The sequence below is a fragment of the Solea solea genome, chromosome 15 (genome assembly GCF_958295425.1).
Source record: "Solea solea chromosome 15, fSolSol10.1, whole genome shotgun sequence".
Classification (NCBI taxonomy): domain Eukaryota; kingdom Metazoa; phylum Chordata; class Actinopteri; order Pleuronectiformes; family Soleidae; genus Solea; species Solea solea.
The window spans coordinates 21502882-21517326 of record NC_081148.1 but is presented as its reverse complement, the minus strand read 5'-3'; the positions used below and the strand labels follow the sequence as shown (position 1 = coordinate 21517326).

The 14445-nt window shown below is 37.2% G+C and overlaps 1 protein-coding gene across 1 annotated transcript in view; it reads left to right on the top strand.

Moving 5' to 3' along the window:
* pgbd5 (piggyBac transposable element derived 5) overlaps positions 1–9247 on the top strand; it is a 39998-nt gene extending 30751 nt beyond the window's left edge. Inside the window, exons 5-7 of the mRNA XM_058652078.1 lie at positions 1428–1625; positions 2729–2834; positions 3172–9247. Coding sequence (XP_058508061.1) covers positions 1428–1625; positions 2729–2834; positions 3172–3367 — 500 coding nt within the window. The 3' untranslated portion in view covers positions 3368–9247. The remainder of the gene's footprint in view (positions 1–1427; positions 1626–2728; positions 2835–3171) is intronic.
* The last annotated feature ends 5198 nt before the right edge of the window (positions 9248–14445 follow it).

Here is a 14445-nt window from a genome sequence, read left to right as displayed (position 1 = left end):
GTAATAGTTTAGTTTGTCGTCCAAATTTTGACAAAAAAGTCATAGTTTAGTATGTCGTCCAAAATGAGACAAAAAAGTCATAGTTTAGTATGTCGTCCAAAATGAGACAAAAACGTCATAGTTTAGTATGTCGTCCTAAATGAGACAAAAAAGTCATAGTTTAGTATGTCGTCCAAAATGAGACAAAAACGTCATAGTTTAGTATGTCGTCCTAAATGAGACAAAAACGTCATAGTTTAGTATGTCGTCCAAAATTTGACAAAAAGTCATAGTTTAGTATGTCGTCCAAATTTTGACAAAAACGTCATAGTTAAGTATGTCGTCCAAAAATTGACAAAAAAGTCATAGTTTAGTATGTCGTCCTAAATGAGACAAAAAAGTCATAGTTTAGTATGTCGTCCAAAATGAGACAAAAACGTCATAGTTTAGTATGTCGTCCTAAATGAGACAAAAAAGTCATAGTTTAGTATGTCGTCCAAAATGAGACAAAAACGTCATAGTTTAGTATGTCGTCCTAAATGAGACAAAAAAGTCATAGTTTAGTATGTCGTCCAAAATTTGACAAAAAGTCATAGTTTAGTATGTCGTCCAAATTTTGACAAAAACGTCATAGTTAAGTATGTCGTCCAAAAATTGACAAAAAAGTCATAGTTTAGTATGTCGTCCAAAAATTGACAAAAAAGTCATAGTTTAGTATGTCGTCCAAATTTTGACAAAAAAGTCATAGTTTAGAATGTCGTCCAAATTTTGACGAAAAAGTCATAGTTTAGTATGTCAACCAAAATTTGACAAGAAAAGTCATAGTTTAGTATGTCGTCCGAAAATTGACAAAAAAGTCATAGCTCAGTATGTCGTCCAAATTTTGACGAAAAAGTCATAGTTTAGTATGTCAACCAAAATTTGTCAAGAAAAGTCATAGTTTAGTATGTCGTCCGAAAATTGACAAAAAAGTCATAGTTCAGTATGTTGTCCAAATTTTGACAAAAACATCATATTTAGTATGTGTTCCAAATTTTGACAAAAAAGTAATAGTTTAGTATGTCGTCCAAATTTTGACCAAAAAGTCATAGTTTAGTATGTCGTCCAAAATGAGACAAAAAAGTCATAGTTTAGTATGTCGTCTAAAATCTGACAAAAAAGGTCATAGTTTAGTATGTGGTCCAAATTTTGACAAAAAAATCATAGTTTAGTATGTCGTCCAAAATTTTACAAAGAAATCATAGTTTAGTTTGTTGTCTAAAAGGCACCAAAACGAAGACTTTTATCTACTAATTGTTTATTATTGAGTGATAATATGAAAACTTTAATTTGATTTCTCATTTCGCTTGTTAATTTTTCTTTTTCTTTAAAAACTATACAGGCTTATATGAACTTCCACGTGTACGTGTGCAAATATTAACACGTCTCCGTCTTCCATCCATCTTCAGACATCTACTGCTGTGGTCTGCTGAGCACCAGGAAGAGCGACTGCACAGGATTACCACAGGACATGCTGGTCTGCAGCTCCACGCCGGCACAGCGCGGCCAATCAAGGGTGATGATGAAAGGCAGCATGTCACTGATCAGCTGGTACAACAAGGGACACTTCAGGTTCCTCACCAATGCGTATCCCCCAACTAAACAAGGTAAAAACTCTATAACCTCCCCAACTCAACACGGTTTTATCTCTCATTTCCATTGATTTATTCATTGATGCACAAATGCAGTAACTAGTAAGCATAGTTACCAAGAGCTGGTAATCTGTAACGACCCTGTTCCAGGAAGCAACAGGATCATGATCTCCTGCTCTCACAGTATAATCCTCTCTCAATTTAAAAGATGTGTTAGGTTTTAAAACAAGTTGAATGATTTCAGCGTGTGCTTGAGAATGAAGAGTGCCAAAGTGAAGCCTCAGATCAGTTAAACTGTATTGATTTCTTTGAGTGTGTGTGTGCGTGTGTGCAAGTAGTACTTGGAAGAGTGGAAAAATAGTTTAGCCGTCCCATCAATAATAATTAGACAGTGTAATTCTTCTTATTTATGTAGCACATAAAGAACATTGAAAAATATTCTTTATTATTCTTACGCTGATAATTCAAGTTTCAGGAAGTGTGATGGTTTAGATGCTGATACGTAGACAGCGTCCAAGAATCAGCAAAACTATTAATTTCAGCCATGTAACATTAAGCTTACTTAATAAATGATATGCCTGCTTTAGTCTTTTATATCTTAAGAATATGTTTGCCCCTTAATTTCGCCATAAAACTGCCTTTTCTGACTGGAAAAAGAAGACTTTAGTGCAGATTACAACCTTCAGTTTCCAGTCAGAAGACATTTGTGTGAGAATGAAACATTGCTTGTACATTGTTCCCAACTTTGTTCACAACAATTTTAACAAGTTGTCAAGGTGTGCAATTTTTTACTGAGAAGTGGTGGTGGTACATTCTGTCTCATTTTCTAATGGGACTTCGGGGAAACAGAGCCATCGTTGATGTTATTTGTTACACTTTCATGTCTCCTGCTGCGCAAAGCCTGAATATCTGCTGAAAAAAAGAATTCCCTTTAAACAAAGCCGCTCTGCAGGCACCAAAGAACAAAGACTGGAGAAAAGAAAAACACGGCGCACCTTTGTGTCTCTCTCTCCCTCTCTCTCTCTCTTTGCCTGGTCTGTTTGTTGACCAGATGACCAGAGGGTCTGGAGAGAATTTGTTCCCTCTCTGCTCACTCTCAGTTTGTGTGTTTGTCACAGGTTTGATCATTAAGAGGAAAAGTGGGGAGATTCCGTGTCCTCTGGCAGTCGAGGCTTTTGCAGCTCACCTCAGCTACATCTGCAAATACGACGACAAGTACAGCAAGTATGTGAAACTATATACAAAACCCAGGCTGCACTCTTGCTCTCTTTATTTGTAATTCTTGTACAAATAAAAATATAATTCATAAGCAACAAAACATAGTGTTTCACTTCCCACTGGGATCTTGTGTTTTAAAGATAAATCATTTTTTTACACTCAATGTTGAGAATTGTTGAGAATAGTTCTTCTTTGTCGTCTTCCTCCTCTACCTCTTCTACGTTGTTCTTCATCATCTTTCTCTTCTTCTACTTCTAATTCTTTGCTTTAAGACTGTTTTACTTTTATTACTTCATTTAAATTACAACCTTTGGAGTAGAGACATGTACACTTTCTCCCGTAGGTACTTTATCTTCCATAAGCCCAACAAGACTTGGCAGCAGGTGTTCTGGCTGAGCATCAGCATCGCCATCAACAACGCGTACATCCTCTACAAGATGTCCGACGCGTACGCTGTCAAGCGCTACAGCCGGGCGCAGTTTGGAGAGAGACTGGTCAGGGAGCTGCTGGATCTGGACGACTGCTCACCCACACAGTGAGGACGAGGAGGACAAGGGGGACACACATACTCACTCAGAACCACACAAACACACATATTTACACCCATCATTGCGTTTGCATAGACTCTGCGTTTCTGTGTTAATGTGATAATACTGAAGCGGTGCCAAGCCGACGTCTCTCTTCCTCTAGTTATCTGTGGTACTGCACCATGTCCATGAAACACAGCTACACATGCTACACATCAGAGAAACATGAGCCATGAGACAATTCATCTTCTGACCACACGGATCATCCACTAAGGATTTGTCAGCGGGAGCGATTCCACGGGCAGATGAAGGGCGGGAAACGAACAAATTCACCATTTAATGATGTCAGCCTCGAGTTTCTTCTCTTTTCAAAGTGTGAAATAATCGATGTGGACCTTGAAATCTCCCCGCGCGACTCTTCACATTTACACTCACACGACTCTGTCAGAAAAGCTTCGTAAAAGAAAAAAAAAAAAAGCAGAACTATGGTGTGATCACACGCTGCATGCATAAAGAATCTGGATTGTGATGTTCTCTTTGTCCAGTGTGAAAATGAACTCTGCTCCAGGTGGGTTTTGTTTGTGCGTTTGTTTGTTTGTTTTTGTTGGTGTGTATTTATTTAGCAAGCGGAACTGCCATTTGTGTGCGCGCCGTTGAGCCTGAGGATGTAAATGTGTGGCTGTTTCCTATCTAAACGTGGTGTTGCTGCTGTACTCTTGACGTAAAGCGGTGTCCCGCCGACTCGCAGAGAGCCCGGAAGAGTTTTTTTTTTTTAATGTCATGAAGCCTGTGAAAAATGGCCATCCTGGTTTTATTTATTAAGAAAATGCATCTTCACACTGAGAGAAGAAGAAAAAACGTAACCTGAAACCCACTTTTGTACCTACAGCACTTGTCGAACTTGTCACATTTTCCTGTTTAGCTGTTTATGCAAGCTGACAAGCTTTGGCTCCACAGGTCAGAACATATTCAAATGTCCTTCACTGAATGTTCAGTAAGTCCGTGTTGCTAGGCAACAGTGGGCAGGGGTTTGGGTTAATGTTGCTTGGTGAGATTGAGATCCAAGGGGTAAAAAAAAAAAAGTGAGTGATTCACTGCAGGTAGTTGACCCAAAACAACAGATGTTAACGTAAATTTAAGAGAAGAGGCTTCGGGGGCTTTTTACTGTTGTGCAGTGATAATACTTTGGTGATTATAAGAACATGTGCTCTCTACCCACTCAAGAAATTGAAGTATTTTGGACAATTTTAACCAAATGTTCCCGTCTTCCTGTGGCACATCTCTTGCCAAGTAACAAATTAGTCCTGCCGAGTGAGAAACAAGCTCTCGTTCCTGACAGAATATCCACTCACAGTCGTCGGACAGCTCTGCTATGTGTAGATTTAATGAGGCTTTTCGTCCAGTTACTTGCTTTGCTCATGCCATGCAGTCATGAAGGTGAAAGGTATCGATTGTCGTGTGCTCACTCCATCGGCTGCAGTCGGACGTGTGAATTTGTATTATGGTACGAATATGGGGGGGGGGGGGCTTTAACGGGACTCGTGATGCACTTTCTCGCGTCACCGTCTCACACTCTTGAGGAGATTTGTGAGGCTAGCGGCGCGTCTTCTTCGATTATCCGTTTATTTTTTATTCTCTAGTCCAATAATAGTGTACACTTTTCTCAGAAAAATAGAGATATAGCTATATGTAGATGGGTTTAAATGGGTTATATATATATGTAGATATATGTAAGATTTCACCAATGAAATAAGACTGAACATAAAATGACTGTAACCAAACCAGAACAGATTTCCAATGTAGATGTAGAGAATAAGGATCGAGTATGTCTGTGTATATTTTGTTTACAAACTGTCCATCATCACTTTGTCGAGATTGTGTTGTTGTTGTTGTTGTTTTTTTACTTTTTCACTCATCCAAGGCATTGTTGTCGTCACTGATCGTCTTGTGCACGTGTGTATGTGTGTGTACTTGTATATACGTCTTTATGAGGACATTTTGGGCTGGTCCTCATGTTCTGTCGCACCTTAAAATGGCTGATTAGGGTTCACACCTGGTTTTAGGATTAGGGTTTCAATAAATTGTAGGGAATGGGGTAGGGAATGTATTATGTCTATGAGTGTCCTCACTAAGAATGTTGTGCAAGAATATATGTGTGTGTGCATGTGTATACCTGGTATTCCTTATGTTGTGGGGACCTAAATCTGTTTACACATTATCACATTGTAGGGATTTGTCTTCCTTATGGGGACAAAAATAACTTAAGTTACTACATTTTAAGGTGAAGACGTGTTTTAAAGTTAGACTGAGGTTAAAGTTGGGGTCAGGGTTAGGATTAGGCCAGTACTAAAGTCAATGCAATGTCCTCTGAAGTGACGGAAACCAGTTTGTGTGTGTATTTGTATTTGTATTTATATCTTTGTGAGGTTCAAAACATTTTCTGGGCCCAGAACCTTAAAGTGCTTTTTCAGGGTTAAGACCTGGTTTTAGGGTTAAGGGTTAGGCACTTAATTGTGAGCTTAAGGTTAGGGAAAGGGGCTAGGGAATGCATTAAGTTGTCCTCACTAAGATTTAAAAACAAGTTTGTGTGTGTGTCAGATGATCACAAGAGTCACCCTTGTCATATATTTGTAATTGAATCACTTTAAAACATTTGATGTGGATAACTTACTCACACCGGGGTCACACTGTTAACCTGAAACACACCTTACCCTTTATTATAATTAACAACACTGACACTTAAAAAAAATAATTAAAAAAAATCACATAAAAATTCTTTGTAAATGAAATGCCAAGATTTTATTTAAAAGCTGAACCGAGTTTAAATTATGCATGAGAAAACAAACTCTCTGCTTCCATCCCATTGTTTTCATTCTTCTGAGGTTTTCACTGATGCTCTTTTAATTAGGCCAACTTTTGTTTTTCACCAATGGCTTAATGGCACTTGAAAAGATCAATGTTGTTGTTGATCGTGGAAGGAGATCTTCTCTTTTTGATGTTTAAATGTTAATTTATATTTGATTTGTTATTGAGAGTGTTCCTTTAATACATGAAGCTGAATCGTTTGCTGCCCTAAAAGTTTTTTGCACTTCTGATATTGGGTGTGGTTTTAAAAAAGCCACACCCACTAATGATGTCACCATGTCTTGTACAAACACAAGTTTGCAGGGCCGTTATTTCTGCTCTCTAATGCAACACATACAAGTATCTTATATAATATCTATAATAGCACCTATACCAGATATGATACTAACACAGCAGCCATGTTTGTTTACCTTTAGGCTTAAAAACCTACTTTTAATACGTATATGGTTCATCTATTGTCCAGGTTTCAATGGAATAATAGATTCCGATTTTTTATTTCATCTCAGAATGACTTTTTATTTAATAAATCTCATAGTTCTGACTTTTTATTTAATCTCAGAGGTCTGACTTTAATCTCCGAATTCTGACTTTTTATTTAATCTCAGAATTCTGACTTTAATCTCATAGTTTTGACTTTTTATTTCATCTCAGAATTCTGACTTTGTCAATAATCTCAGAATTCTGACTTTAATATTAATGTTTTGACTTTTTATTTCATCTCAGAATTCTGATTTTGTTAATAATCTCAGAATTCATGCTGTTTTATTCATTTATTTTTGTAAATGTGGCCCTAATATTCTTCCGTAACTTGCTCTGTAGAATCAGAATTAATTGTTTTTGCACACCCTAATCCCTTGACTAGTCCCAGGATTTGAACATTTGGGATGTGACCCTCCACTATCAAGTCCAATTCCTTTCCTCTCAGCCATGGGCTGCCCCTGTAGATCACATGACCTGATTTCCTCCCTCCTCCCTGTCATAAATACGACTGCTACCCATCATGTGACTTATAAATGGTAATCACGAGTTGTAATCAGCTGCTGAACAGACATTTAAGAGAAATATCTGGATAAATGTAGAAAAACATACCGGACACTGCAGTGACCTTTAATGTTCCTGACGTTAGTTTTGCCATTTCATTGCACCAGTTTTCCACTCCTGACATTTACACAGTGAGAAAATCCATCATGTTAAAGGCAGAGAAAGCAGTTTCTGTCCTGAGTGTGTCTGCAAGGCATGTAGTCATGTGTAAGCTCTTCAAAGCAAAACAGCAGCCATGCAGACTGAATGCATGATGAGTCGTGAAGCATGTGGAATTATCGGAATTATCTAAATCAAGCAGGTGTCGCAACAACCTTAAAATGAATTCTTAGGATGCCTGTGTGTGTGTGTGTGTGTGTGTGTGTGGGTCCTCTTCTAACTCTCATCTCTGACCAAAAATGAAGAAATTATGGAAATCATGCAGCAGAGAATCTGCAAGGCCACCGTTACATAGCAACAAATTATATATGGTAGGAAAGAAAAAGACAGAATATTCACAGTTTATCAGTTTTTCTGATAATTTTGTTATAGCCCCAGTCACAGAAAGAGCAGAGCTTCACTTTCATCATCTATCATCCTGCTCTCATACATTTAACTCATATAGAATAGTTATATAATGTATATTTTAACATATATAATTTAAAAAAAAAGGTGGTTTAGTTTTAAATTCAGAGTATTATCGAATAAAGATAGTGCTTCTTTCTGTTCCTTGTGGAGTCATATCAAGTGGAGTTGAAATGACGGATTCAATTTGAAAAGCATAATAAATATAATATCCTGCTCTGTGGGCTGAAAATAACAGCAACTAGATAAATATAGCATTATATAAAGACCTTTATTTATTCATTAAATATTTTTTTAATGTGGCATTTTGCACTTTTTACACCACCTGCTGCGATGCTTCACAGAATATTTCACACTTGTTGTTCGCTAAGAATCAGCAGTCTGTCTGTCTGTCTGTCTGTCCACTTACTTGTTCATAAAATATTGTTTTTAAATGTGTTATGTTTGTTTTGTTGCTGTGGGCAAAGTACTGGCCCACAAAAATCAGTAAGTTTAACATCCAAATATCAAATTTAGGCTGATAGAAACAAGGTGAAAATGAAGGAAAAATATGTACTTTGACTTTGATGAGTCACACTACAACAGTGTCTGGGTTTTTCTTATATCTGGCCTCTTTGTACAAACAGCAGCGATGACTCACGTCTTTCATTTAAGTCCATCCATGAGTAAACAAAGACAGGTGAGAGAAGAAAAATAAAAAGAAGATTCTGTGATTTATCTGTCGAATCGTTCACTTCAAATCATCCTCACATGCTGTGAAACCAATCAAACTCCACTGTCTCTTGTCCCGTGCTGATGAATTTGTGTATAGGATGATGTTTGATGTATGTATTTCGGTGTGTAACGTGTGTGTGTGCCAACGTGCCGTCGACAGTGTGAACACCGGCGTCATTGTGACCCAGACGGACGTCATACAGTAAACGATGTGGAACTCATGTGGCTGACTGACCTCAGGGCTTCATAACTAACTGCTGTACCATAATCTCCACTAACTGAACTAATCTGCACCACGCTGAATGGACACTGTAACCTTACCAGGTGCTACTATTAAACCACTGTACAAGTAATAACACAAATAATTAGATGTTGTGGTTTTGAGAGGATCGGACGCAGAGGTGACGGCGATGACATGATTGTTGCAGTTGTTGTAGATTTCTAGATTAAAAAAAATGTCAAACAAATATGAAAAAAGCTTAATGTCAAACTGTTTGTAACGGTGGACGATGTCAAGGGTCACATGCAGGAGGCTCAGAATGGTGTGTGTGTGTATGTTTGTACAGGTATGTGCATGTCATGTTGTAAAATAACTGGTGTATGCAGGACCAAATCACTTTCTAAAAATGTGCGTGGTGGTGATGATGAGCTGTCGTGTAAATGTGTCTTCATTAAAAAACGTTCTCGGCGTGTGGGTGCTCCACTGAACACGCTTCAGATTAAGTTCTTATTGCTCTTCTTGCAATTGATGAGAAAACCCAGAGAAACGGTGGTTGTTTTAGGAACTGCACAGAAGTGATTCCTAGAATTATTGATATTTTCCTTGGACACTGGCTTAGACTCAGAATAACAATCTCTGCTGCTCCTGCTCCCCCCCCACACACACACACACACAAAATAAATAAACCTTCCCTCAGCCGAAAATACACACACACACACACACATTATTTTTAAAACATAATGTGCTTCACTTACCCACTTCTGTTACAGTGGCAAAAAAACTGTAAAAAAAAAAAATTAGAACCCGCTGCAGGACAGATTTTTATTTTAACAAAACAAACAAAAAGAGTGTTTAAATAAAAATAAAGCTGAACAAAGGAAGGAAAAACCTTAGAACAGCAGCAACAATGGCCAGTATGGAAGAGTATTAGTATGTAAAAAGATTTTTTTAAATGAAAGTTAAAAAAAAAAAAAATGTTTAATGTCACATTAAAACACGAATTCTGAGAAAAAGTCAGAATTTTGAAATTGAAGTCAGAATTCTGAGAAAAAAGTCAGAATTCTGAGAAAAAAACTCAGATTAAAGTCAGGAATCTGAGATTCAGATTAAAGGCAGAATTCTGAGATTAAAGTCAGGAATCTGAGATGAAATTCAGATAAAATGCAGAATTCTGAGATTTAGATCTAGACTGTCGCCGTCTTGACCTTTTATTTTAATAATGAAATCCTCAATTTAAAACCCTGAGTTATATATAAAAAAGAAGAAGAGTGGGAAAGACCAGATAAGACTTGGTGTCTTGGTGCTCAGTCATGCAAGAAATAAAATATTGCTTCTGGTTTTAAAAGTGAAAATAACTATGAAAAGTCATTAAAAACTACAATGTTTTATTTTTAGTTTTGATATGGCAGAATAAGTCTTTATAAACCATTTAAAACACAGTCTACATTGTTGGCATTCACAAATATTTTACATTTCACCGTCCCACTCTGATTTACAGAGAAGGCGACAAAAGCTGACAAACGCTCAGAAGAGTTTACAGAGTGAAGAATGTTCCAGATGACAAAAGTCAGGGAGGACTTCAAAGCTAAGAACCCCTGCAGCCGCTCATCAGCCTCAGGCTGTGCGTGGAGTCTGAACCAGACAAAACTGTTAAAAAGAAGTCATAATAAAAATTATAAACAGGAAAATACTTACGCTACACTCATAAATCATTGGGTACGGTGCATAAATAACACAGCATTGTAACAATGAACAGCTTCTGGAACAGGTTTGTGACTCTCAACTTTCCTGAGTTGTAATATAACAAAGTACAAATACTACAAAATTCACATATCTGTACTTTGTTATTAGAAATATATATATATATGTATATATATATATATATATATATATATATATATATATATAACTATCTTTGTTACTCGTTGCTACCAAATAAAATCAGAAGAAGGGTTGGTAATGGTCTGTATTTATATAGAGCTTTTCTAGTCTTGACGAGCTGCGTAACACTAGAGTTGTCACTCATTCACACACTGCAACATGGGGTTAAGAGTCTTGCTCAAGGACACATAGACAAGCATGAATCCACAACCTTCCAGTTGAAAGACAACTCGCCCTACCACTGATCCACCATAGCTCAATCCTTACTCCTCACTTTTTAAATAGTACTAAAAAAAAAAATGACTTCGACTTCTACCAAAGTCATTTTCTGGTAACATACTTGCACTTTTACTCAAGTATCTTTCTGTTTAGGTACTTTTAAACAGAAACACAAACCTGCTCTCCATGATCAGTTAGAGGAACTTCTTTACATTAGTCGTTAGTGAATTAGTGAGAGCATTAAAGCAATTTAAAGACAAACAATGCAACTTATTAAATGACAGGTGTAATGTCAGAATACACCATTCGAGGGCAGCAAAGCACAATTCTCCCAGTGTCTCTGACCTGAGCAGTTGCCTGATCATTCTCCCCTGAGGTTTAAATACATTATAACTAGTACCGAGCAATAAAGTGAGAGTGTATGATTGGAATTATGTTATGAGTTGACTGACTGGCTGACTGACCTCTAAAAACAAAAAATGTGTCGCAACTCAAACAGAAAACCTGCAGGAAGAGGCAGTTGGTCAGAAAATAGTGGCTTGTTATTCCATCTGCAGAGTTCAAGAAGCTTTCAGGGAAAATATTATTACTGCCTCTGACTGTGTGTGGTGGAGCACGTACGCGTGTGTGTGCGTGTGTGTGTGTGTGTGTGTTCAGACAGGATGAACGAGTGATGATGACTATCACTTTCATGCCTGTAGGTAAAGCAGCTCATAAAGTTTAAAACCCCAAGAAGTAATTTGACAACAGGAAAGACCAGTCGAGCCTGAGAGATCACACAACAACAACAACAACAACAACAACAACAACAACAACAAAAGCAGAGGAATGGAGCGTCGCAAACAATAGAATCTATCGTATTTTTGTCTATATTTCTTTATTGAATCATCAGTAAAGTGTAAAGTTAGTATAATTAACACATTTATTAGGCCTCCTGTCATAAAAAAACAAAAAAACATAAAAGGTTGTTGTTGTTTTTTAAGAAATAAAAGTATATAATTGTATAATTTGCATCTTCATCAAGAAATAATGCGCTTTACTATTTTTTTCACTCTTGCCTTGCAGCGAGAAGACCCAGGTTCGAGCCCCGGTTGGAACAAGGGCCTTTCTGCATGGAGTTTGCATGTTCTCCCTGTGTGTGCGTGGGTTTTCTCCGGGTTCTCCGGCTTCCTCCCACAGTCCAAAAACATGCAATGTGGGGATTAGGTAAATTGGACACCCTAAATTGACCATAAGTGTGAGAGTGAATGGTTGTTTGTCTCTATGTGTGTGTGGCCCTGCGATGGACTGGCGAACTGTCCAGGGTGTGACCCCTGGTACAGCACCCCCTGCTACCCTCTGGTGGAGGATAAAGCGGTAGATGATGACTGACTGACTATTTTTTTCAGTGGTTTTCTTGTAAAACAGTAAATTTGAAAATTTTACATAATGTTATATTTAGATTTTAGCATGAACAAACACATTTTTTATTTGTGTTCTTCTTATATTTCTATACATCATTTCATTGTTTTATTGTCTGCTGTAGTCTTTGGTTCTATATTTTATTTATCTCTGATGTACAATTCAAATAAATTCAGTTTTATTTGCAATAGAAACCTTTACAATAATATCACACAATGAGCAAACACTAGGCATCAGTGGAGAGAAGAAAAAAACACTGTCTTACTTTTTAACAGGAAGAAGGAATCTCTGACCAAAAATGTGCATCATCTGCCTCGACTGGTTGTGGTGAAAGGAAAAATGGGGGCAGAGGAGACATGGAGGAGAGACAGAAGAAACAGTTGTGTCAGGTTAGATATTGTTGATCAAAAATACCTATAAAGATACCTACATCAACTTTAATTACAGCAACATACACAGTGCAGCACTTTGTTTCAGCTGTTGTTGTTTTTAAAGTGCTTCATAAATAAAGTTGGACAGGACACGGCAACTAATAGACTTTACTACTGAGTAGCTTAACCTATAACTAGTCAGTGTCTTAGTAGTAACAATTTAAACGTGAATATTTATGTTAAAAGTTATTCAAGTAATGTATGGAATTAGATTTGTGTGTGTCTAATATTTTCAAAGAACACTTTTCACACAGCAAGCAACACTTTTTAAGATCCACAAAGTCAAAATACACAAATTGCAATTAAAATATCGTTTTAATCCTTTTAAAAATATTGTATTTTATTTGTTTGAAAATACACTTTTTGTTTGCAATGATCAGAATTCTGTTTGCTCCGACTCTTTTGCGTTTGCACTCCTTGACTTGTTTCTCTGCTGCAGGGTTTTGTTTGCAATTCTGACCATGGGCGGGGCTTAGGAAGCTGCCTGCTGATTGGCTACTGAGTTTTGGAGCAGGTGAGGGAGTGCAAACGCAAAAGCTAGAGTCAGAGCAGACAAAATTCCAATCATTGCAAACAGAAAGTGTATTTTCAAACAATAAAATGCAATATTTTTGAACGATTAAATCGGTATTTTATTTACAATTTGTGTATTTTTGATTTTCTGGTTCATTGTTGTTTGCTTCTTAAAAAATATTGACACAAGTCTAATTCCATAGTAATGCAAACAGACTGGCATTATTACTGTGACGCATCCACAGGAATCTCTTCATTTATCTTTTACTGTTGTGTTCCAATGTCCAGACAAAGAAGGTTTCTAGCAGTTTCCTGAAACTAAAGAGATCACGCCAAAGCCAAAAGGAATTATGTCAGATATAGGACAATGTTCTAGTAAAAATAATAATAGTACATTGTTTTTTTAGGCGCCCTTCCAAAGTGCCTTATTATTATTATTATTATCATCATGATTAGGATTAAGGGTTTAAAAAAAAGTTAAATAAAATAATTATGAGGTTTAAAAGATATAATGAGTGTAGTAATGGGTGACTTTGGTGGGAAACTTTGTGCTCTATTTTATTTTATTTTGTTCCTAGAGAAGAGAAATAGTTTTACACTGTTGTGTAATCATATATTGTGCCGGCGTGATTAAGCTTGTAGTCATGTATTATCCCAAAAAATGTGCACAAGGGGAATTGAAATTGCTGAGTAATTAAATGGTGGTTTCATCGTCTACTTAGCAGAAAACAACACGACACAGGAGCAAAAAACAATCTGACTTTACACGATTATTAAAGCCTGTTTGAAAACACCTGTGTGTCCAAGCTCTCGTCATTTGCAATGTAAATGCTGTAAACATCGCCTCTGAACGCACACACACACACACACACACACACAACAGTGCAGCCGCATGCACACAATGTAAACAACATGTATGTTTTACACAGTGATTTTTTTTGTGTGTATAACATTGCCTAAGTCTTTCCCAAGTTTATAACCTTTGTCTCCATGATGTCTGGAGTCTCCACCCATCTTATGTGTGCAAGGTTATGACATTCTGAGCCCACACTCTTTCAATCAAGCCCTTAACCCCGCACACACGCACTGTGTGTGTGTGTGTGTGTGTGTGTGTGTGTGTGTGTTGTAATCAGTGCTCTGACTGACACCAGAGTATTGATTGTATTTATGGTTTTCTGTGGATATCTTGTCACTGGCTCCAGTCATGAGGCGTCACCTGCAGGCAGTCTTGTATAAAGTAC